General features: G+C 43.0%; 1 protein-coding gene across 1 annotated transcript in view; it reads left to right on the forward strand.

Moving 5' to 3' along the window:
* Positions 1–21,223, forward strand: part of pcnx2 (pecanex 2) — a 34,308-nt gene that overhangs the window by 12,329 nt on the left and 756 nt on the right. The window contains exons 15-39 of the mRNA XM_030071361.1: positions 11–43; positions 209–380; positions 595–705; positions 1,452–1,543; positions 2,039–2,148; positions 2,549–2,657; positions 3,173–3,265; positions 3,446–3,596; positions 4,494–4,635; positions 4,915–5,092; positions 6,533–6,641; positions 6,741–6,870; positions 8,267–8,325; positions 8,811–9,026; positions 9,169–9,422; positions 10,717–10,950; positions 11,254–11,357; positions 11,914–12,058; positions 12,519–12,749; positions 14,006–14,163; positions 14,796–14,912; positions 17,132–17,310; positions 18,270–18,436; positions 19,568–19,642; positions 20,393–20,569. Coding sequence (XP_029927221.1) covers positions 11–43; positions 209–380; positions 595–705; positions 1,452–1,543; positions 2,039–2,148; positions 2,549–2,657; positions 3,173–3,265; positions 3,446–3,596; positions 4,494–4,635; positions 4,915–5,092; positions 6,533–6,641; positions 6,741–6,870; positions 8,267–8,325; positions 8,811–9,026; positions 9,169–9,422; positions 10,717–10,950; positions 11,254–11,357; positions 11,914–12,058; positions 12,519–12,749; positions 14,006–14,163; positions 14,796–14,912; positions 17,132–17,310; positions 18,270–18,436; positions 19,568–19,642; positions 20,393–20,569 — 3,546 coding nt within the window. The remainder of the gene's footprint in view (positions 1–10; positions 44–208; positions 381–594; positions 706–1,451; positions 1,544–2,038; positions 2,149–2,548; positions 2,658–3,172; positions 3,266–3,445; positions 3,597–4,493; positions 4,636–4,914; positions 5,093–6,532; positions 6,642–6,740; positions 6,871–8,266; positions 8,326–8,810; positions 9,027–9,168; positions 9,423–10,716; positions 10,951–11,253; positions 11,358–11,913; positions 12,059–12,518; positions 12,750–14,005; positions 14,164–14,795; positions 14,913–17,131; positions 17,311–18,269; positions 18,437–19,567; positions 19,643–20,392; positions 20,570–21,223) is intronic.

Genomic DNA, 21,223 nt, shown 5'->3' on the forward strand with positions numbered 1-21,223 from the left:
TCTTGTCCAGAGTGTCCAGCCAGATGCAGCCTCACCAACACATGTGAGTTGAACTATGTTGAACCTCATAGGAAATGTGTCACCAAAATTGTTGTAATATACTAGTTATATTGGTACATTAGAAAGGAGAGTCTGAAGTGTTATCTAACATGTTATCCTTCTGTGTGCGTGTGTGTGTGTGTGTGCTTCACTGTGTGTGTGACTCCAGGGCCATAACCAGCTGGTGGCTTATAGCCGAGCAGCCTACTTCTGTATCTTCTGCGCTCTGATCTGGCTGCTGGAGCAGCTGCTGAGGAGGAAGGACCTGCCCGTCTCCACCCTGTACGGGGTCACCATCGTCTGCCATGATGCACTGCGCTTCCTTCGGGACCTGCTAGTTGGTAAGGACAAACATAGCACAGACGCACGTACAGACATATTTATGTGCACAGACGCACATATATCCTCTATTTTTTGTAATTCATAGTCTGCTCTGGACAGACTAGCCTCTGTCTTCACACAGCAGCTGTTCGACTGTTGGTTTGGTAATCGTCTATTCAAAAATAATAAGTTGCCCATAACAGATATTACCCAAATTTTGACTTGTCCTTTCAGGTTTTACCTACTGCTTTCCGATCACCTTCCTGGTGGGCCTTTTTCCTCAGATCAACACCTTCACCATCTACCTACTGGAACAGATTGACATGCACTTCTTCGGTGGGACCGGTTAGTAGAGCTAAATCAAACCAATCATTTATTTATTTAGCGCATTTCGTATAATCAAATGCAATATAAAGTGCTTTGGAGTTAAACAAACAAGAACATTAAATACAGGGAAAAAATACAATATAACACAACCACAAACTCTATTCCTAAGAAATCAATTGAATTTTAGTATAGGAACGACCTTCTATACCTACACAGACTGTAATGCAGTATAGGCAGTATATTACCCTCTATACTATATAGTTCCCTTATAATAGTACAGCACAGAAACACACCTCTAAATAAATAAAATGATAAAAAACAAAGAATTAATTAAGAGTAATAATAAAATGATATATTTGTAGAGTTAAAAAAAATAAACAAAAAATAATAATAAAGTGAGATTAAACTAAAAAAAAAAGTCTGATGTGTCTTAAGATTTCACTTGAATTATTATTATTATTATTTTGCTTGTGTTTGATGCCTCTATGTGTAAAATGCATGGACATTTAACACTATATAGTCACCTGAAATTATTTTATCTTCTATATTTACATCTGAAAACAAATTAAATTAAATAACATATTAAATTAATTCATTAATACATCAATAGTTTATCAAGGACTTACATAAGCTATTGTTATATTACATCTTTCATGCTCGGCTTTGTTTCTGTCTGCTGCGTGCATTTCTGCCCTCAGGCTCTCTTATGCAGTTCTATTCAGAGGCTAATCTCACTAAGCTAGTTGTGTCTGTGTGTGTCTCAGCGGCGACGGGTCTTCACTCTGCGATCTACAGCATCCTACGCAGTCTGCTCGCCCTGTCGCTCCTCTACGGTTTCTGCTTTGGAGCTCTCAAGGTAGAGATTAACTGGATGTACTGTTGAAGCAAAGCCAAACAGTGGTTGCAAGATACAGAGAGTGTGTGGGGGATGCGAGTCCTGTCCTGTCCTGTCCTCTTGTCTTCTCTTGTCTTCTCCTCTCTTCTCCTCTTCTCTCCTCTCTCCTCTCTTCTCTTCTCTTCCTGACTGTAGGAATAGAAGAGAATTGAGATCTCGGTTATAAATAGCTTGCAGCCAGAGCACTCACTGATAAAACTAAGTAGGACTGCAGCAGAGCACACGGAGCTGCTATTCATCCTTCACAAGTGACTAGGATGATGCGATTGGGACTTTGATGTGGCCGGTGCTGCAGGTTTTAAAATGGGTTTTCAAACAGTGTAGATCCTAATGTACGGCAGACGGTCAGAGGTGTTTGTTTTTTAGCATTGTCTGACTTTTAAAAAAAAGTTCAGCTTGTGTATGATTCATAAACTGTGTGTGTGTGTGTGTGTGTGTGTGTGTGTGGCGCTACAGGAGCCATGGGATGAACAGCACACCCCGGCCCTGTTCTCAGGTTTCTGTGGCCTCTTGGTGGTCTTCTCTTACCACCTCAGCCGACAGAGCAGTGACCCTTCTGTTCTACTGTAAGTATTTTGTGTGTGTGTGTGTGTGTGTGTGTGTGTGTGTGTGTGTGTGAGTGCATCCTCTGTTCCTGGCTCCCACTCTCTTAATACTCTAATGGACAACTAAATGAAAGATTACAGAGGTGCATGGATAGCATGTTGGATTAATAGACATGGCATGATATCAGATGGAAGTACAGGTACATACAGTATAAATCAGACCATAATCCATAGAGAACCCAACAACTCACATCTTTAACAGAATTCAGTTTCTCAGTCTATTAAGTTATTAAACGTGTAAATTTCATCAGTGCAGGATCAGTAGGATTCAGTCCTGAAACACATTCTGTGATTCAACAAACGACATGCTGCTGTTTTTCCTGTTGTGTCCTGTCCTTCAAATGCAACATCCGGATTTCAGATCGCTGATCAAGTCAAAGCTAATGCCGGCTCTGGTGGAGCCTGAGGAAGAGGAGGAGGAAGACTCAGACATTAAAGACCCGCTGCCGGAGAAGCTGCAGAACTCTATGGTACCCCTGACTATTTTTTGATTATCTCATATTCCTTCATATTTAATATTGTTTGTATGATTTCTTATGTTGTTCATAAGCTAAGGATGCTGAGTAATGGTTCAGATTGTTGTTGGATTTTGGACTGCAGCTCCAGACCCAATATAAATAACTGACACTGAAGAATGAACACGTATTAACACCACAGAATCTTCTGTTCACAAGTTGTGAATTTTATGTGAGGACAGGTTGGCTTTAATTCTGTGTTGCTAGCAAGATAATAGATTTCAGACTATTTCTGTGATTATTGGGAATTTTGCGTCATAGAAAAAGAGCCAATCTTTGCTTTTCAGTAAATAATGAGAATTGTGAAGCACTCCACAGTTCTCAAGCTGCTTTATCTTTGATCCTAGTGAATGTAGGCTCCGAACAAGCACAGATAATAACACACCTGAATGACTCTGCCAGATTGTTGTGTTTCTGTTCAGTGTGCATTATGAATTGTAACAGCTCTCCGTCCGTCTCGTACCCTGCAGAAGGAGATTCTGCTGTCAGATGTGGTCGTGTGCTCTGTTGCCTACATCCTGACCTTCGCCATCACTGCTAGCACTGTCTTCCTGTCTCTTAAGGTGAGATCTGCTCGTTTCCTGTATTCATTCATTACTTTGCCTCAATCTGACTTTGTATTATAATCCAGCATCTCTAAAGATCTCCACAAGAATCTGCACTCTGACTGCAGAGACTTAAATGTCTGGTTCAATTTATTAATCATGTTTATCAACTTTCTTTTAATATTTCCATGTTTCTAGCCGTTTGTGACAATTGTGCTGTATGCTCTGGCGGGGACGGTGGGATTCGTCACTCACTACCTGATCCCCCAGCTGAGGAAGCACCACCCGTGGTTGTGGATCTCCCACCCAGTCCTCAAGACCAAGGAGTACCACCAGTTTGAACCCAGAGGTCAGCATGCCATTATCGCCTACAGAAGTCCGTCTTTCATTAAAAATTATGACAAGAGAGACTGAATTTGTCTTGCTACCGGTGTGTAAGCTGATACTTCTGTGGTTTCACTAAACTTTGTGCTAAGCCACAATCAGCATCCAAACCTCTGGCTCAACAACAATGAGGGTTTCCCCACTCACAACATCCTTCCTACTAGTAACATCACCAGTGCATAAGTATGACCACCATGTACACTGTGGATTTATAGAGTTGTAGATTCCCATTCAAACCTGCACTCCTGAATGGTAATTTATGGTTTAAATGACTGCTGTGGTCAAAGAAGGTTTAGAGAGGAGTGAAGAGCTGGAACTCCGGCCAAAATGAGTCATTATATCACATCATTATATCATCTCTTCATTTTTTTTTTTTTAAAAAAAGTGACATTATCAGCTAAACATGTCGAAACGTTGCTAAGATCATATGATCTTCTATAAATAGAAGAAGAAATAAATGCACCCCATATATTTTTAGGGCTGATGATGGAAGTAGCTAATGACTGCACCACCTCACCTACTTCATGTTTTGTTTTTTGTTTTGTTTTGTTTTGTTTTGGTTTGGGGTTTTTTGGCACAATATGAAACCGAGAAAGCTGATCTGTTACCATGGCAATGCCATCACTTCGACAAACATTTCAGTGGTAATTAACATATGCACTAAAGGAAATTCCCATGACACAATAGGAAAAGTCCTTTCTGACCATTTAGGTTCAGTAGACTAATATTAAACACTACACTAATATTAAACATTACACTACTACTAAAGAGAAAAGACGAGATGTTTCTGGGAAATGTGAGCCTCTGTGCTGTGTAGTGAGCTGCTGCTCTGATCTGCTTGTGTTCTTCCTGCCGCCACCAGAGGACGCTGTGCTCATGTGGTTTGAACGGCTGTACGTGGGGCTCCTGTGCTTTGAGAAGTACGTGGTTTACCCCGCCATCGTACTGAGCGCGCTCACGAATGACGGCTTCGCCCTCAGCCACCGCAAGAAGCTGGGAATTCAGTGAGTGGCCTGACTGCCCGCTTATATCTGTATTTAATTAAGTATTCAGGTCTCTGCAGAAAGTTGATTGTCCTCGGTTTTTGTGCATTTGATAGTGCGATAGGCTCTGCATGTGTGTGTTTGTGTGTGTGTCATTGCCTGTGTGCATGCGTGTGCGTGACAGTGCACGCACGCTTGACATTGTGCCTGTCAATTTGAATGTGCATGATGTGACAGGCTGCCTGTTGAGCCCCTCGCTGAAGCCTGTGTTGTTTGTTTGTGTCTCCTTCCCGCCTCCAGCTGCGATGTTTTCCTGACAACGGTTGCAGGGCTGAAACTCCTGCGCTCGTCCTTCTGCGACCCCAGCGTGCAGTTCCTAACTCTCCTCTTCACGCTCGTCTTCTTTCACTTTGACTGTCCGCGCGCCTCCGAGAGCTTCCTGCTTGACTTCTTCCTCATGTCCATCGTCTTCCACAAGGTGAGAGAACAGGGTCGATGGCAGCTGGAGACCCTGTGCGGGCGAGCTAATGTGGTGGGGTGGAAATAGACAAACACACACACAGCGGAGAATAAATACACGGACTGACAGATGCTCATAAAGAGAGACAAACTGATACAGAGGACAGGCAAAGACAAAGGCAGATACATTGACAGGTGGACAGATATGGAAAAACACTCCACAACAGAAGGACTGATAACACATTTATGCAAAAAGAGCCACTTGCACAAGGTCACTGCACGTGTGCGAGTTGGCACGTACACAACCTAAAGGCCATGCACACACACACTTTGTGCAACACATTCTTGAGTACACATTGGTTTAAAAGAAGTAATAAACTTGGATGAAAGAGAAGTCTGATCTGCTGTGATGCCCCAGCTTACAAATTGCAACTATATCTGAATTATGGTAATTAAATGCTTTGTGTTAATGTAATTGAGCTCAACAGAGAACAGCACAGCAGCAGGGGAGTGTTAGAATTAGAACACATATCTTGATTTAGCGCAATAATTAATAATATAAACAAATTACACAAAGGAATGATAAATCAAATATTGCTCTTGAGTTCATTTAATGAAGATTAGATTCTTTTAATATTAGATTCTTTATCTTTCATTTATGTACCACTTGTCCCGTCATGTCGGTTTGTGCAGAGATGATGAACAATCAGTGCGCTACTTCAGTCTGCATGGTTGCTGACTTGCTCCTTCAGCCCTTGAAGGATTTAGTGTAAACTAGCGGTTCATAACAGTGTCAGCTCACAGCTTTGCTTCAGCTTTCTGACCTTGGCTCTGACGTCTGTGGTGTGCTTGACGGCTATTTTGGTCATGCAGTTGGACAGTAAAACAAAGCAGGTCCTGCAGCAACAGGTTTAATAAAGCCAGTTCTTGAGGTAAACATGACCAATCGCGGTTCTCCCAATGTTAGTCATGAACTGATCACGAGGCTCACTACTTGAACCCTTTTTAGACCCAGGAGAAGGAGTAGTGACCCCTGATCTTTGAAGTAATATGAATGATTTAAAAAAAAAAAAAAAAAAAAAAAAAAACGGTATCAGCTTTGGAAACCATCAATGCACTCAACCAGAGAGGCTTGAAAGCAACAGGAGGGGGGAATGATGAATTCCTGTCATTAGCTTTTGCACTTTGAATACTATTACAGTATGGTGACAGTAGATGTATGAATTTTAGTTGGATTACCATGCTATTTCATTTGGAACTTAAAAATAGTTTCTATGCTGATAGTACAGGAAAAGATCTTATTAACATTTATAGTCCTCAATGTCTCCTTACGTCCCTGTGTGTTAAAGGCTGTGTGAGGTCAATAACAGATTAAATGTCAGATGTGACCGTATCCCATTCCTCTGCTGAGTTTGTGTTTGGATCAGACTGACTGTTTGTTGTCTCTGTTGATGTCCAGATGCGTGAGCTGTTGCTGAAGCTCCACTTTATCCTGGTCTACATCGCTCCCTGGCAGATTGCCTGGGGCAGCGCTTTCCATGCCTTCGCTCAGCCCTTTGCCGTACCTCGTATCCTTTGCTGAGACCTGTGTGTGTGTGTGTGTGTGTGTGTGTGGTGGCATCGGTATCAGTTTACTTTCCCTGACTGGTGTGCGTGTGTGCTCTCAGACTCAGCCATGCTGTTGCTGCAGACTCTGCTGACCACCATTTTCTACACCCCACTGGCTCCCTTCCTGGGCAGCGCCATCTTCATCTCCTCCTACCCACGACCTGTCAAGTTCTGGGAGCGTAACTACAAGTAAGGCCCTGATGGAGCGAGAAAGAAACAGCCTGGAGATGTCACTGGAGCTCATTAGCATTTAATTGCATCTAGACGTGGAACACAACTCACTCAAATCCACGGAGGCAGTCTTGACAAGGAGCAGCTGCATCAAAATTTGAATGCTATGCCTTGCCAACACAACCAATAGATGGAAAAGCGACACCCAGAACTGCAAGTGTGTTGTTAAAATCAATTTTCAGTGTCTTCGAATGGGATTATTTCCACATCCAGTCCATCTTTCACCTTAATGCACGAGCGCTGTCACTTCGTCTGTGTGGCGTCTTGTCAGCACTGCCTCTGACATTTATCAAATTTCAAAATACGACCAAACATGCAAATCCTATAGTGCAGAAATGTGCAAAGCTTCTTATTTTGTTTTGGGCTTTAATTTTGTCTGGATGAGTGAGAGACAGAAATCAGCGTGCAAGATTCATGCACTCAATCAAGCTTCATCAACAGTCTAAATCCCTTTAAGTGATGAGCAAGGGTGATCAGTCGACAGACACTGTTCTCTCTCTCTCTCTCTCTCTCTCTCTCAACATATCCCAGTCAGTTCCTCTTATTTATTGATGGGAATGACTGTTTCTACTTCAGTTCACTGAAAGCACTCCAAAAATATACCCGAGTCCTGCAGCTAGCAGGAGTTTTGTTTTATCAACTTCAGTGATTTGACATGAAACAGCACTTAAAAGCAGCCCATGCATATATTCAGACCGTGTTGTCTGTCGTGGAAATTAAACTCGGCATCGGCTGTCCTGCAGTTAAAACCAGATCCTGGTGCTTTTGATATACAGTATATTTACAATGCACATCAGTGTGTCCAACATATACAGAGTACTGCACAACTCCGTGTCACCACTTTAAAGCTCAACCAGACAGAGAGGCTTGAGCAGAGCAACAACAACAACTGGGACTACACGACAGCAAGCCTTTCATTGACGTTCTCGGTTTCAAGATATTTAGTGTCAGGTGTCTCTGATTACTGTAGGAGTGTAAACGCATGACTGCTGTGATGTGTTTCCTCTCAGACTTCAGTAAGGTGTTCAAGGTTAATAGTTTTCGATCTATTTGTAAGAAGCTTTACATTGGGGATAACACGGCTCTGCAAGTATTTCTCAGACCATTTCTTTTTGCGTCCACTGGAAAATAAGGTTTCATGACCCAAAATGGTTGTTCAAGCCATTACCCGCAACAGCTACAGTGTTTAATTACCCTACTTTACACAGCACACACTCTCGGGAATAATTTAGCAACATAGCATAAACAGTAGCTTTGAATTCCTTTGTCTTCCGAATAGTTTTTTCTTTTTTTGTTGTTTTTACCATCTGCTCTATAAGGCATTTTAATTCAAATTGTTTCCCTCCCTCTGCAGCACCAAGCGTATTGACAACTCCAACAGCAGGCTGGTGTCCCAGGTGGATAAAGAGACAGGTAAGACCTGTTCCAAGCTGCTTTACTTTCCTTACTGTCCTCTTCAAATCAGCAAGCCTCGCTGTCTGTCAGAGATTTGACAGATGAAAGATCGTTTCTGACACTCTGGAATACATTACACCTGTTTGCGTGTGTGAGCTTGCACATCCTGAAATGTGCCAGTGTTACCATATGCTCACTGTTTGAATTTCCACATACAGCCAGCCAGCAACATACTGTCATGTTGCAGTTTTGAATTGATTAAAAAAAGGAGATTGCTAAACTAGTTGTCTGTTTCATTGGTAAAGAACTAGTATGTGTCCTGTGCTTCCTATTGTAATGAGACAGTCCTTAACAGCTATTTTACCCAAAAGTGCAACCTAATGTGGTAGCGTCTTTGAAAATGAGACAGACCCTTGTTCTCTTTGCTTTGCATCCCCTTAGTCTTTTCTCAACACATCCATCTATGTAACGTCTAACTGTACACTTTCCCATTCCTCTCCCAGGATGTGATGATAACAACCTAAACTCCATCTTTTACGAGTACCTGACACGCTCGCTGCAGAATTCACTTTGTGGTGACCTGCTGCTGGGCCGATGGGGCAACTACAGCTCCGGAGACTGCTTCATCCTGGCCTCTGACTACCTCAACGCCTTGGTCCACCTCATCGAGATCGGCAACGGGCTGGTCACCTTCCAGCTGAGGGGGCTGGAGTTCAGAGGTACTTTATGACTGGCGCTGTGGGTTCAGAATGATTCTCTCCTTCAGTGCTTCCCACTTTCCTTCTTTCCTCTTTTCTTCCTTCATTCAACACAAGGGAAGAGTGTGAGATAACATGGCAGCGTGATCGCTCTCCGTCCCAGGTACATACTGCCAGCAGCGAGAGGTGGAGGCCATCACAGAGGGGGTGGAGGAGGACGACGCGTGTTGCTGCTGCGAGCCTGGCCATTTACCCCACGTGCTGTCTTGCAACGCGGCCTTCAACCTGCGCTGGCTGGCCTGGGAGGTGATGGCCACCAAGTACCTGCTGGAGGGCTACAGCATCAGCGAGAACAACGCCGCCACCATGCTGCAAGTGTACGACCTCCGAAAGCTGCTCATCACCTACTACCTGAAGGTACTTTTTCACTCCAGATTCAAATGCACAGGAGCAGTGGGATATGTGGTAATGTATGCTGTGGTACCACTTATAGCACTGGTTGTACAGATAATAAGAAGTAGTAGAATAATAGGTAAGACAGCGGGTATCAATACCAGTCTATTGCTGTCTCAGGTTCCATAATGATAATAATAATAATGTTTTGAATGGCTGCAGATGTTAGTGGCAGAATACTATACACATAAATTAGAGCCCAGTTTTGTTTAAAACTGCACTAGCCAAGGTTATTATGCAAAATAAAACACTTAACAATTCAGCATAAATCACAAAGTCCTGCTGCAGTAGGGAAGCTGCCCACCCACCTAGACCCTGAACATGGAGTCTACTTTACCAAATTATAAATCTAGTATCGAGTGTGGTCTCATTTACATCCACAGGAAGAGCTGAAACGTGTGTGTGAAATTGTTTTTTGCACCGGCTGGGTCAGTGAATGCCAGGCTTTTGATGTTATATCGACATTGTGATGTAAAACTTGAGATCATCTGGGATTTTGGATATCATAATATTGTGATATCTCATAAGTGGTATCTTGTCCTGGTTTTAAAGGCTGCATTACAGTCAATGGATGCAACTTTCTGAACTTATTCGACCATTCAACTGTTCTGTTATTTGACTCTACCTGCATGTGTGTAAATATCTTGACCACAGCACCAGCAGTCATCACAATATTGACACAGAGGTATTCGGTCAAAGATATTGTGACATTTGTTTTTGACCGTATCGCTCAGCCCAAGTAAACATATCTGAGTGGCTTATTGATGTCATGTTACGTGATTTCCGTGTGCTGAAGCTCGTTTTATGATTTTTTTCAAACTCTTACCTCTTGTGCCATCTGGTGTCACCAATATGCAAAGCTGCCTCTTGCAACTTTAATATTGCATATCATTTTGATCCAGTCAATCACCTTCCCTCCATATTGACAGTAGAATACTCCACCAGTCTCAACAGGCTCTTTAAGATTCTCCTGCCAAAAGGTCAAACAACTTTATTGACAGACTCAGCATTATCTTATGCATAAGTCATAACGATCAGGAATTAGAAACGGCAGCTTGCCAGTAGATCCAAGTTGAGATTGGCAGTGGTAACACAACTGGCACGTGCACAAGCAATACATGAGCGTGCACACATCCTCTCCTCTTGTCTTTCTTCCTCTCTTGCTTTCTCCTCTCTTCTACTCCACTTGTTATTCCCCACACCGACTATCCTCTCCTCTTCATCTCCTCCCCTTCCTGTCCTCTCTCGCTCGTTCCAGAGCATCATCTACTACCTGGTCCAGTCCCCGAAACTATCCACTTGGCTGAAGGAAGTGACCGTTCAGGACTCCCTGCAGTCCTACACCAAGTGGCACCACATCGAGCGCGACCCGCAGGTCTTCAGCGTAAAAATCGATGAAGACTACGTGCACTGCCTGCAGGGCGTGACTCGCGCCAGCTTCTGCAACGTCTACCTGGAGTGGATCCAGTACTGCACTGGCAAGATGGAGACGGTACACGTTTAAGAGATGATGCTTCTTTACTGCATTGTAGACCACCTGAAAAAATCAGCCATGTTCTTCATTGAGCAGCCTGAACTGAATTAAAAGAAGTAAAAGCTGATTTATTGTCAAAAATGAACTCCAACTCTACCCTCACACCTTAGCTGCAAAACTTCACACAACTGACACAATCTTTTTCTGATATTCAGACAGAATCGCCACCACAAATGTTCTGTCGCTACACAGAATCTGCACTTGTTTCCTTATGTCGACATCTTTATATTTATCATCCTGTGTTTCTGTGTCTGTGTCCAGCCTGTGGAAAGTGATGAAGACTCTCCCCTGGTGACTCTGTCTTACGCTCTGTCTGTCCTCGGGAGGAGATCCCTCGGTACCGCGTCACACAACATGTCCAACAGGTAAAGCTGCTTCCATACTGAAGCCACAGAGCGTAGGGACATCACATGATAAAAAGGAATTTACTTATTTACTCCATTGATCAAGAAGGATTGTAGAAGAGCCTACAAAACAACACCATAATAATTTAAATAGCAACAGTTAAAAAAAAAAGAAAACAGAGAAGCATCTCTCAATTCAAGATCGGCTCTAGAAACAAGCCTTATATGTATATGCAAATATTACTCTGTGCAGTCTTACTGACCCTAAAGACCCAAAGTTACCTTAGCCCTAACCATTTCTGAAAAAGTATTAAAGACTACAAGATATAAAAAAAATACAAGAAATGAAAATACAAGATCAGGCACAACTGATGCAGTTAAGATTAACTGTAAAGACAAGAGATACCAGAAGGGGGCAGTAGCAGCTCAATATTTACGCGATCCACATTCAGACAGATTCCAGCATTACAGTTGGTTGTCAGTCTGTTTTACACATGCAAATACAAAGTCTCATAATGTCCCACTCTTTCTTTCTCTCTCTCTCTGTGCTTGCGTCCCCACACCTTCCATCACAAAGTCTGGAGTCCTTCCTGTATGGCTTCAACACTCTGTTTAAGGGCGACTTCCGCATTGCCCCCAAAGACGAGTGGGTTTTTGCAGACATGGACCTCCTGCAGAAGGTGGTGGCTCCTGCGGTCAGAATGAGTCTCAAGTTGCACCAGGTAAAGCCCTTCTGTTTGCTCTGTGCTTTGACTTTAATGGCTCGCCGCTGTGTCCTCACTCCATCACTCTCTGGGACTACAATCCTGTTGTCTCCGTCTCCCCTTTTCCCTTCTCTCTGTCTCTACCTCTGCTTGTGTTTCCCTGTGTTTGTTCCTGCATCTGTTTCCCTCCCTCGCTCTCATTCTCTTGCTGAAGCGAGAGCGCTCTGACATCCCAGACATCCCTGGGTCTCCGTAAATCACTTTTTTCCACTCTGGCTCAATCCAATTTCACAGCACAGTTTCTTCAGCAGCATTGCCTTTGTGCTCAGCTGAATTCTACTCCTCTCCATTGTTTCCAAGTCTTTCCCTGTGTTACATTTACAGTTTCTACTTGAGCTTATTTAATGACTGCTATTTCTTGTTTATCCCTTGAGCAATCTCTGCCGTGTTTTACTGTACCGATTCCCTCTCCTCTCAGGATCACTTCACGTGCCTGGAGGAGACGGAGGAGGCGTCCGTCCTGTACGAGGCCATCACTAACTATCGCAGCAGCCTGGTCATTTGCCATGAGAGCGACCCGGCCTGGCGCAAGGCGGTGCTGTCCAGCCGCGACACACTGCTCACGCTGAGGCACATGATCGACGACGGCACAGACGAATATAAGATCATCATGCTGTACAAACGCCACCTCAGCTTCAAGGTCATCAAGGTAAGAAGGGTGGAAATGGGCCTTTGAGTGTACAAGGAGCATCTCTTGTTTTCGAGGGGTGGTGGTAGCTCAGAGGTTAGAGAAATCAGGTTTATCCATATAACCCTTGATCACAGGTAGAGTCTCAGAGGACTGTGCAGTGGCCACGTTATTAAAACAATGAATCAAACAGACAGCCTGAGACCCTCACTGAGAAAAAAAAAAAAAAAAAAAAAAAACGTCAAGAAGCAGGCTTGTGACCATAGCGACTGGCTTGGACAATGTGGGTAGCGAAAGTGAATGTGTGATAATCCCCTTCCCCCAACAGTTACTGCCAAGGTGCCTGGGGGCCAAGGCACTTAAACCCCCAACCTTTCCACTGCAGGCACTCATCAGGCAGCAGAGGAAGACTGTGGTTATACTGGGCAGCTCCTACTGTGAATGTGTGCAACTGTATGAACGTGAATCAGGATGTCGCTCGAAAAAAGACAAGCTCCCGCAGTCTGATGTTCTTGGATAAGTGAAAATGCTGTGTGTGAGATTTTTACAGTCCCACAGCACAAAATGTTGGGAGGCTGATAGGGTTTGTTGATCAGCATGACTCAGTGATTTTTTTGATCACACACTGAGATTTCTTGCTTTCAGAAACGTACTTTCTGGACCGTGCTGTTTCCAACCATTATCCCTCAAATTTTCAATATCTCAGCGATGGAAGACGATTCTACAAGAGAGCAAAATGCATCACAAGATGTTCTCGAGCCAAAAAAAAAAAAAAGCAAATGACAAAGTATTGTCACTTTGCGTCACATTAAATTTCCTGTCTGGTAGGCATGTCTTTTGAATCTTTGTTTTAAATAACTGGTGTTCTATTGTGAAAATATGATTTTTAATTATTCCTGTAAAAGATAAAACATGCAAAATCACAGCCAGAGAAGTGAGCACAGTTTTGACTCAGTCGACTCAATTCAGTGATAGAGGATGGTGATGAAAACCATGTAGACTCAACCATCGGATCCTGTTTATCCCATGGTTTTTGTCGATCTCAGCAGTTTTGCATAGTGCACCTTTAATTACAAGTCAACAACAAGCCGTCGCGCACTGTGCCAGAGATAAGCTTATTGTTGTTCCTTGGTCGCCATTGGAGGCTGATAAAATCATAAATTATTTAATGACCCATTGTCAAATTTGCTAAATCCTCTTGTCTTGACTTCTTGTCTTCTGAATCGCCTCTTAAATGGTGAGCTTTCTACTTGTCTCTTGTCTCGTCTCCTCCTCAGATCAATAAGGAGTGTGTGCGAGGCCTGTGGGCCGGCCAGCAGCAAGAGTTGGTGTTCTTACGGAACCGAAACCCGGAGCGTGGCAGCATCCAGAACTCCAAACAAGCGCTGAGGAACATGGTCAACTCGTCCTGTGACCAGCCGCTGGGCTACCCCATGTACGTGTCCCATTTTTATTGCCCAAACACACAGAGCATCAGAAGGGTGAAGGTTCCTGTGGCAGCAAAAAAGCAAAAAACGAAATGTTGCCATCTTGCGTTAAAATATCACCGTCACTTCGCCTTTGCGGGGTCAAAAGTCAAAACAGACAGATTCTTAATTTTGATTTTTATTTTAAGAAAATATTTTCACTTGTGTGTGCTTGTTTTTGCAAAAATTTGCATTTAGATTTAACGCTGACCTTAAAAAAAGTTTTGAAAGCTTCATTAGCTTTTTTTTTTTTTTTTACTTTATTAACTAACTTGTAAAAACCTGCAGACATTTTTCAAATAGTACAATTTTTAATGAAGCAGCCATAATTATAAACACATTACTCTTCTTGACTTAGTGATTAGGATGAAATTATTCCAGCTCTAGGTTTGACAAATTCCTCTTCTTGAATTGAATTAAATGAAAGTAAATGAACTCCAGCCTGGCACTGAATGGTTTAAGCTCTTTCACTGCGTCCCACAGACACTGAAGAAATAAAAACGGAGTGCAGAAAACTTCAATACTCAAGCTCTTTGTGGAGTTTTTTCTTTTATTCTCTCTGTTGCTGGTAATATGACATTTACTGTCTGGCCCGCTGTAGGTACGTGTCACCGCTGACGACGTCGTACGCCGGGACGCACCGCACGCTCCGCAGCATCGGAGGAGGGGCTTTAAGCCTGGACGCCATCCGCTCCTGGCTGTGCTCCAAATGGCTCCGGTCAGTTCACTAATGAAATGTCCCAACTTATTAAAACTCCCATGCTGCATTTCCCACCTCAGTCCAGATTGCAGTCACTCCTCATTTTCCCATCATAATTCATGTAAAACCAACTTCCTCAGCCTCCACCCAACCTTTCTCCTTCACTGTGCTCTTTATGAAATATCTTTGCTGCTGCTAAAGAAAGAAAAAAGATACTTCTTATTCTTATTTCTTATTTAGCCAAGGCTGTAGTGGCTACAAAGACTATAAACCTGCTCGCTCACTTTAAACTGCTCTGGATAACAGTGTCAGCTAAGTGCATAAAGTGATGGAAACCCCCAGTTAAAATGGGGATTTTCTAATTTATTATCATGTGTATTATTCTTAAGCACAACCTTTGTGATTCACCACGATTTGAGAGCTCCTCAACAACAATAACTGTAATAATATGGAGTTTTAATCCACTCCAGCAGGACTGGGAAAGCTTTAGTTCCTCTTGTAGGGTAACATTGTTGTCTGGACCCTGGTAAGACCAACCAGCTGTGTAGCAAAGTGACAATATTACGCTTGTAGGACCTGAAAGAGCTCTGAGTTTTACCAGTGCTACAACAAAGTGGTAGCAAATCTTTTCAAAGCTAACACCGCGATAGACCTGACTCGCTGAAAATGCAATACTTGTTGAATTCTTGTTGTACTGGAATTTATGAGACACACGACTGATGCGCTCGCGAGCTCGATAACAGACTGAAACGCTCTGCTGCCCCTCACCTCTTAACCCTCACCTCTCAGCTTAAAGGCTGGCTGTGAAATGGGGTGGAAAGAGTAAAACCAAGGTCATGCTCTGATTGGATCACTTCACTCACGTGAAAATAACTTTTAATTCCCAAGAAAAACGATCATTTGAGTCGGGAAATAAACCCATTGCACTCTCTCTGCATAGACAGGATGAGAGATTCTCACAGTTTCCAGTAATGAGAATAAAAAAAAAATTTCAATGTAAACACACCTATTTTAGTGTACTTTAGTGCTTTTAAAATGTAAACTGTACTTTAGTTTAATTTGTTTTCTCATTCTTCAGAGCATGTCTGCAAACTTGCATGCCCCTTTAAACCATTGGTGATTTTTGTGTAATGACGCACAATTCCAGCTGAGGATCCACTTGTGAGATCTGGTGAAGATAAACATCATCTGTGTAACATAAAAAGATAAATGTCCTTGTGGACTTAATTGTTGTCCCCTTGCACTTTTCTATTATCGTGCCACTCGTGATGCTGGTGCCTTAAATCAGTCTGATAAGGCGCAAGTTCCAGTGTAGTGTGCCAGCGCCCTGATGAGTGAGCGCGGCGCGGTGGATTTACAGGTATTGACTCGGTGGAAGTCGGTGCTTGGGAGCCACTTTAATGCAGTTTTAAATTCATGTAGTGGGAGAGAGAGAGGGAGAGGGAGGGAGGGAGAGAGAGAGAGAGAGAGAGAGAGAGAGAGAGAGAGAGAGAGAGAGAGAGAGAGAGAGGGAGAGAGGGAGAGAGAGAGGGCGGGCTTGACTGGAGACTGGGAGGGAAGCCAGCAGCTCCAACTCTCTGCTGTTGGAGCTGTGTCTTTCTCTCCCTCCCCTCCTTCTTCTTCTTCTTCTTCTTCTTCTTCTTTCCTTCCTTCTCTGCATCCCTCCCTCCTTCCTATCACTCTCCATCCCTCCTTTGATCCCGCCATCCCTCCTTTACATGCTAATGCTCGCATGCCTTATTGCACAGGCTGTGCATTAACCTCCACAGGTCAGCTAATGGTGCGCGCGCGGATGTGTGTGTATGAATGTGTGTGTGTCTGTGTGTGTCTGTGTGCCTCTGAAATTGCGTAACTCTATTGCTCTCTCTTAAGCTTCTTAGGGGCTTAGTTTTCCTTTCAGATTAGATTAGATTGTTAATCCTACTTCATTGGCTTTGAGTTAAAGGTGTTGTCTTAATTTCACTAAGTACCCAGGGAGACGGGCTGTGCCTAGTCAGCCAGAACACATTTAGCTACTTTGAGAGGATGCCTTAACTAATGTGTGTCACATAGCTCCTCTATCTGGTGTGTGTGTGTGTGTGTGTATGCGTGTGTGTGTGTGTGTGTAGTCTACCAGATGGAAGAGTTAAGACTTGCTAAATTTTTAAGGGCCCTTTGCCGGTTCGTGGCCCAGTATAGCTGGTGCTGACGCCAGCATGAATAACTGAGTGAGCGCTGTGTGTGTTTGGGCTGGGCAGGGTGCGTAAGGACAACCTGACCAGCTGTAACAGCGGCGTCAACATGGAGGATGTGGACTGCGGCGCCGGCGGGTCGTCCTCCCTGAGTCACAACCACCCCTCCTCCGTCACCTCCAACAGCCTGAGCCTGTACCAGAACAGAGCCAGGACGGCGCACAGCCACAGACACCACAACACAGGTGCAGCAACACACTGACACACGCGGTGCGCTATTGGTGCACTACAGGCACCAATACTTTTAACTTGGGATTTCTTCACAAAATTTATTTAGTTTTTAATTTTCATTTAATATTGTTTCGATCTCAGTTTTGGTTTTTTTTGTTTTTTTTTGTGTGTGTGGTTTTGGTAGCTTTAGTTAGGAGTGAATAATATGGTTAAAAAAAAAAATCATATTGCAATTATTTTGACAAGTATTGCGATGGGGATATGATTCACGATTTTGGTGGAAATTATCATTTTTGCATCAGAATTTCATCCTCACTGAAAAGTGATTTAAATGCTGACAATGTTAGTTTTGCTGCTGGGGTTTGTGCCAAACAATCTTGTTTTTTTTTTTACATCTGGAGAATACGTTTTGTAGGCCAGAACATCTCTGTAGCTCCACAGTATTTTATTTATAAAGCTGTTCTGTCACACATTTTAGCTCTATAAAAAATTGTAACTCTTGTCATTTTGATGTTGTACTGTGTCACACTGTGATTTTTGTATTTCAGTCAACTGTTCAGCCCTAGTTTTAGTTCATTATTTTTCTTTTATTACGTTTTCATTTAGTTTCAATTCTAGTTTAGTATAGAGGTGGTACTTTTTAAAGGATTAATGATATTTATATTTTTCAAATTTAGCTCAAAATATTGCCACTCAGGCTTCAAGAGTCCAGTGTTCAGTAAAAATAGGACAAAATTCTCCACCCTAAACATCTTCTGTTTGATCTTCTCTTTATCCTTCATATAAAGATGGAACCGGAGACCATTTCATGTAGTTTTGGTTCATTTTAGTTTTTGCATGTAGGCAAAATAGTTTTTAAACACCTTGGTTTTGTATGCGTGTTTTAGTTTACTAACCTTGAATATAGGCACACAATACAAGTAACACACTTACATGTGTGTGTGTGTGTGTGTGTGTGTGCGTGCCCCTCCAGCCAGGAGAGAGTACCGCAGCAGGTCAGTGCAGCCCCAGAGTCAGCGCCCCCCTGTCACTAGCCAATCAGGACCCATCTTGGACTCCGGCTCCACCCACGGGCTGGTGCAGCGTCTGTCCAACAGTCAGCTGTCCTTCAACACCTCCATAGCCTCTATTTTCTCCCAGGTATGACTGCAAACACACACACACACGCTCATACACACACACACACACACATACACAGTGTGGTGCAAGTGTTAGCTGCTTTCCTGTTAAAAAACCATGGCCATCCCAGCTAAACCACGACAGGCCTGCAGCTCTCACCTACAACTTAACCCCTAGCTGCTCCAAAACATCATCCTTCCATATGTTTCACCATTCCTGGATCCCCCTCTCTCCTCTCTCCTGCACACCTGGACACTCCCGTAACTATACCAGACCTCTGTTCACTGATTTTACTTTGGCCTTTAACACAATCCAGCGCCATCAGGTAATGAAGGAGCTACACCTCTGAGTTCCTTCACCACTCATCCACTTCCTCTCCAACAGACCACAAACAGTAAGGGTGGACATATTCACTCAGCCACCCAGCATTATTTTCAACACCGGCGCTCCACAGGACAGGGGTGTGTACACAGTGCATTCCTCTACACTGTCTGTACAAACGCCTGTCAGAGTCCATCCACTACTGCGCTCTGCTTCAGATTTGCAGATGGCACGGCCATCCTCGCACTGAGACAGTAATGACTCTCTCTCACTCCATATCCTATTTTAGCACATGGTGTGACAATAACTTTCTGCACCTTAACGCCTCAAAAATGAAAGAACTGCTTATTAGCTCCCTGAAAGCACTGGTCCTTACCTGATCTCACCATCGAAGGAGAGAGGGTAGAGCTGGTAGAGTCTTTCAGATACACATACATTTGACAATAGCCTCAGCTTTTATCAGCATATCGCAGACATTTACAAAATGTTGTCAACAGACTTACAGCCACCTGTAAACTAAAACATGTTTGTCCAAGCCCATCTTGTTCTTCCTCTGCTGTATCGTAGTGTTATTCAGTTATCATGAAGTTAACTCATATGGCCAGTAAATTCATCGCTATTCCCACCCCCAATCCATCCAAATGTGTCACCTCATCTCCGATCCGCAGGGCCGATCTGCATCATAGGTGCAGACACACACGCACCATATTCAGTAACCTCCCTCAATGTGTTTTAACTACTTTGTTTTGCTGAGAATACAACGATGAAGGGCAGGTGATGCATTTTTTCTTCCCCCCCTCTGTCTCCTTCTGTCTCTGTCTGTCTCTCCAGGTCCCTCGTCTGTCAGGAGCTGGTGGGATCAGCTCGCAGCTCCAGGCGGCGCAGCATCAGCAGCGCTCCAGCCAGGTAGGAGCCGCTGATGAGCATGCTCACTTCCTGTTGGTCTGAGTCTGACTGGGCTCAATATGAACATAGCAGTATCTCGCAAAAACCTTCTATTTCCAAAATGACAGTTTTCCAGAAACTGAGAAAAACATCCTCTATAATGATGATGATGATGCATTTTTGGGGTTCTGAAAGAGTTTCATAAGCCCAAAAGGTGCAGAATTTCTCATTCCATAGAGAAAGATGTAATCCTTCAGGTGAAGTGAAAGCACACTAAACACTGTGTTCATTCATTTACAAACATGAATTAAACACAAATAACATTAACCAACATTAGCTAGTGCCAAATACACATGAACAAATGCTTAAATCAATGCTGGAATACATTTGATTTTCCAAATAATGTGAACTAATGTGTTTACTTATTTAGGCTTTTTAGGCAATGCTGATTATTCATCTTTAATTTATGTTAATTAGTTAATGGGCACTCAGTGGAAAGTGATTCCACATTGGATTATATTCCCATTTGCAAAAAAGAAAAAAAAAAAAAAAAAGGTTAGAGGTTTCATCTGTCAAGTTATCACGGAAAATATTTGAGAAATGAAATTCAGAGCTGAGCAGCAAACATCTTGGACATCTCACGCTGTCTCTCTGATGGTTGTGTGTGCATGTGTTCTGCTTGCTTGTGCACCCTATGCTGCTACATACGTGTCAAAGGAGTTATGCAATATTCAAGAACTGTATTTTCTTATTCTGCGCTGCCTTTCCCAGGTATCCTCCTCATCCTCCACTCTCAGCCTGCTGTTTGGGAAGCGAAGTTTCTCCAGCGGCCTGGTCATCTCGGGGCTGTCTGCCGCTGAGGGAGGCAACACCACCGACACGCAGTCGTCGTCCAGCGTCAACATCGCCATCGGGCCGTCACACAGGTCTAGCAGCAGGGCTACACAGGTGAGGAGCACAGCTGAGAGTAGCGGCCGCAAGGGGAATTTCACAAGCCAGAAATCTCAGCATCAGGCCAAATAATTGTTGAGACATTTGTATTGATCAGATATGGTATTGATCAAAAACCCCACAGAAAAACTGTGTACATTTACAGTAAAGTTGCGCTGATTACCCCAACTTAGGACTGCACCAGACTCAAATTTTATCTGCTGGATTATTCAATGTTTTTATTCACTCATTTATTTATTTATTTATTTATTCAATATCATCAAATTCACTGGCAGTCAGGAAATGCATTGACACATGTTTTCAGTGTTGATAGATTATGTTAATAATTATGAAAGAACAGTAATCATAATTAATCATAATCAAATGCAACACAGTCACACAAACATTTTAGCATTTCAGATCAATAAAATGCATTAGGACAGCTGCATAAAGATTTTTATAGCCAGCCAGTTTGAATTTCCAGCTTTGTTGGAGCAATGAGTTGAAATAATATGTTATGTTTGGTTAAATGAACCTCAGATAACTTTGTTATTTTTTTTTAAAAATTTTAAAATGTAAATGGTTAAATTATGAGTCTAACTTCACGATTTGTTTTGTGTAGCTGTGGCATCATCTTTCAGCAGCTGCAGTGCTACTGAATGACTATAAAAA

This window comes from Myripristis murdjan, chromosome 15 (genome assembly GCF_902150065.1).
Source record: "Myripristis murdjan chromosome 15, fMyrMur1.1, whole genome shotgun sequence".
NCBI classification, from domain to species: Eukaryota; Metazoa; Chordata; class Actinopteri; order Holocentriformes; family Holocentridae; genus Myripristis; species Myripristis murdjan.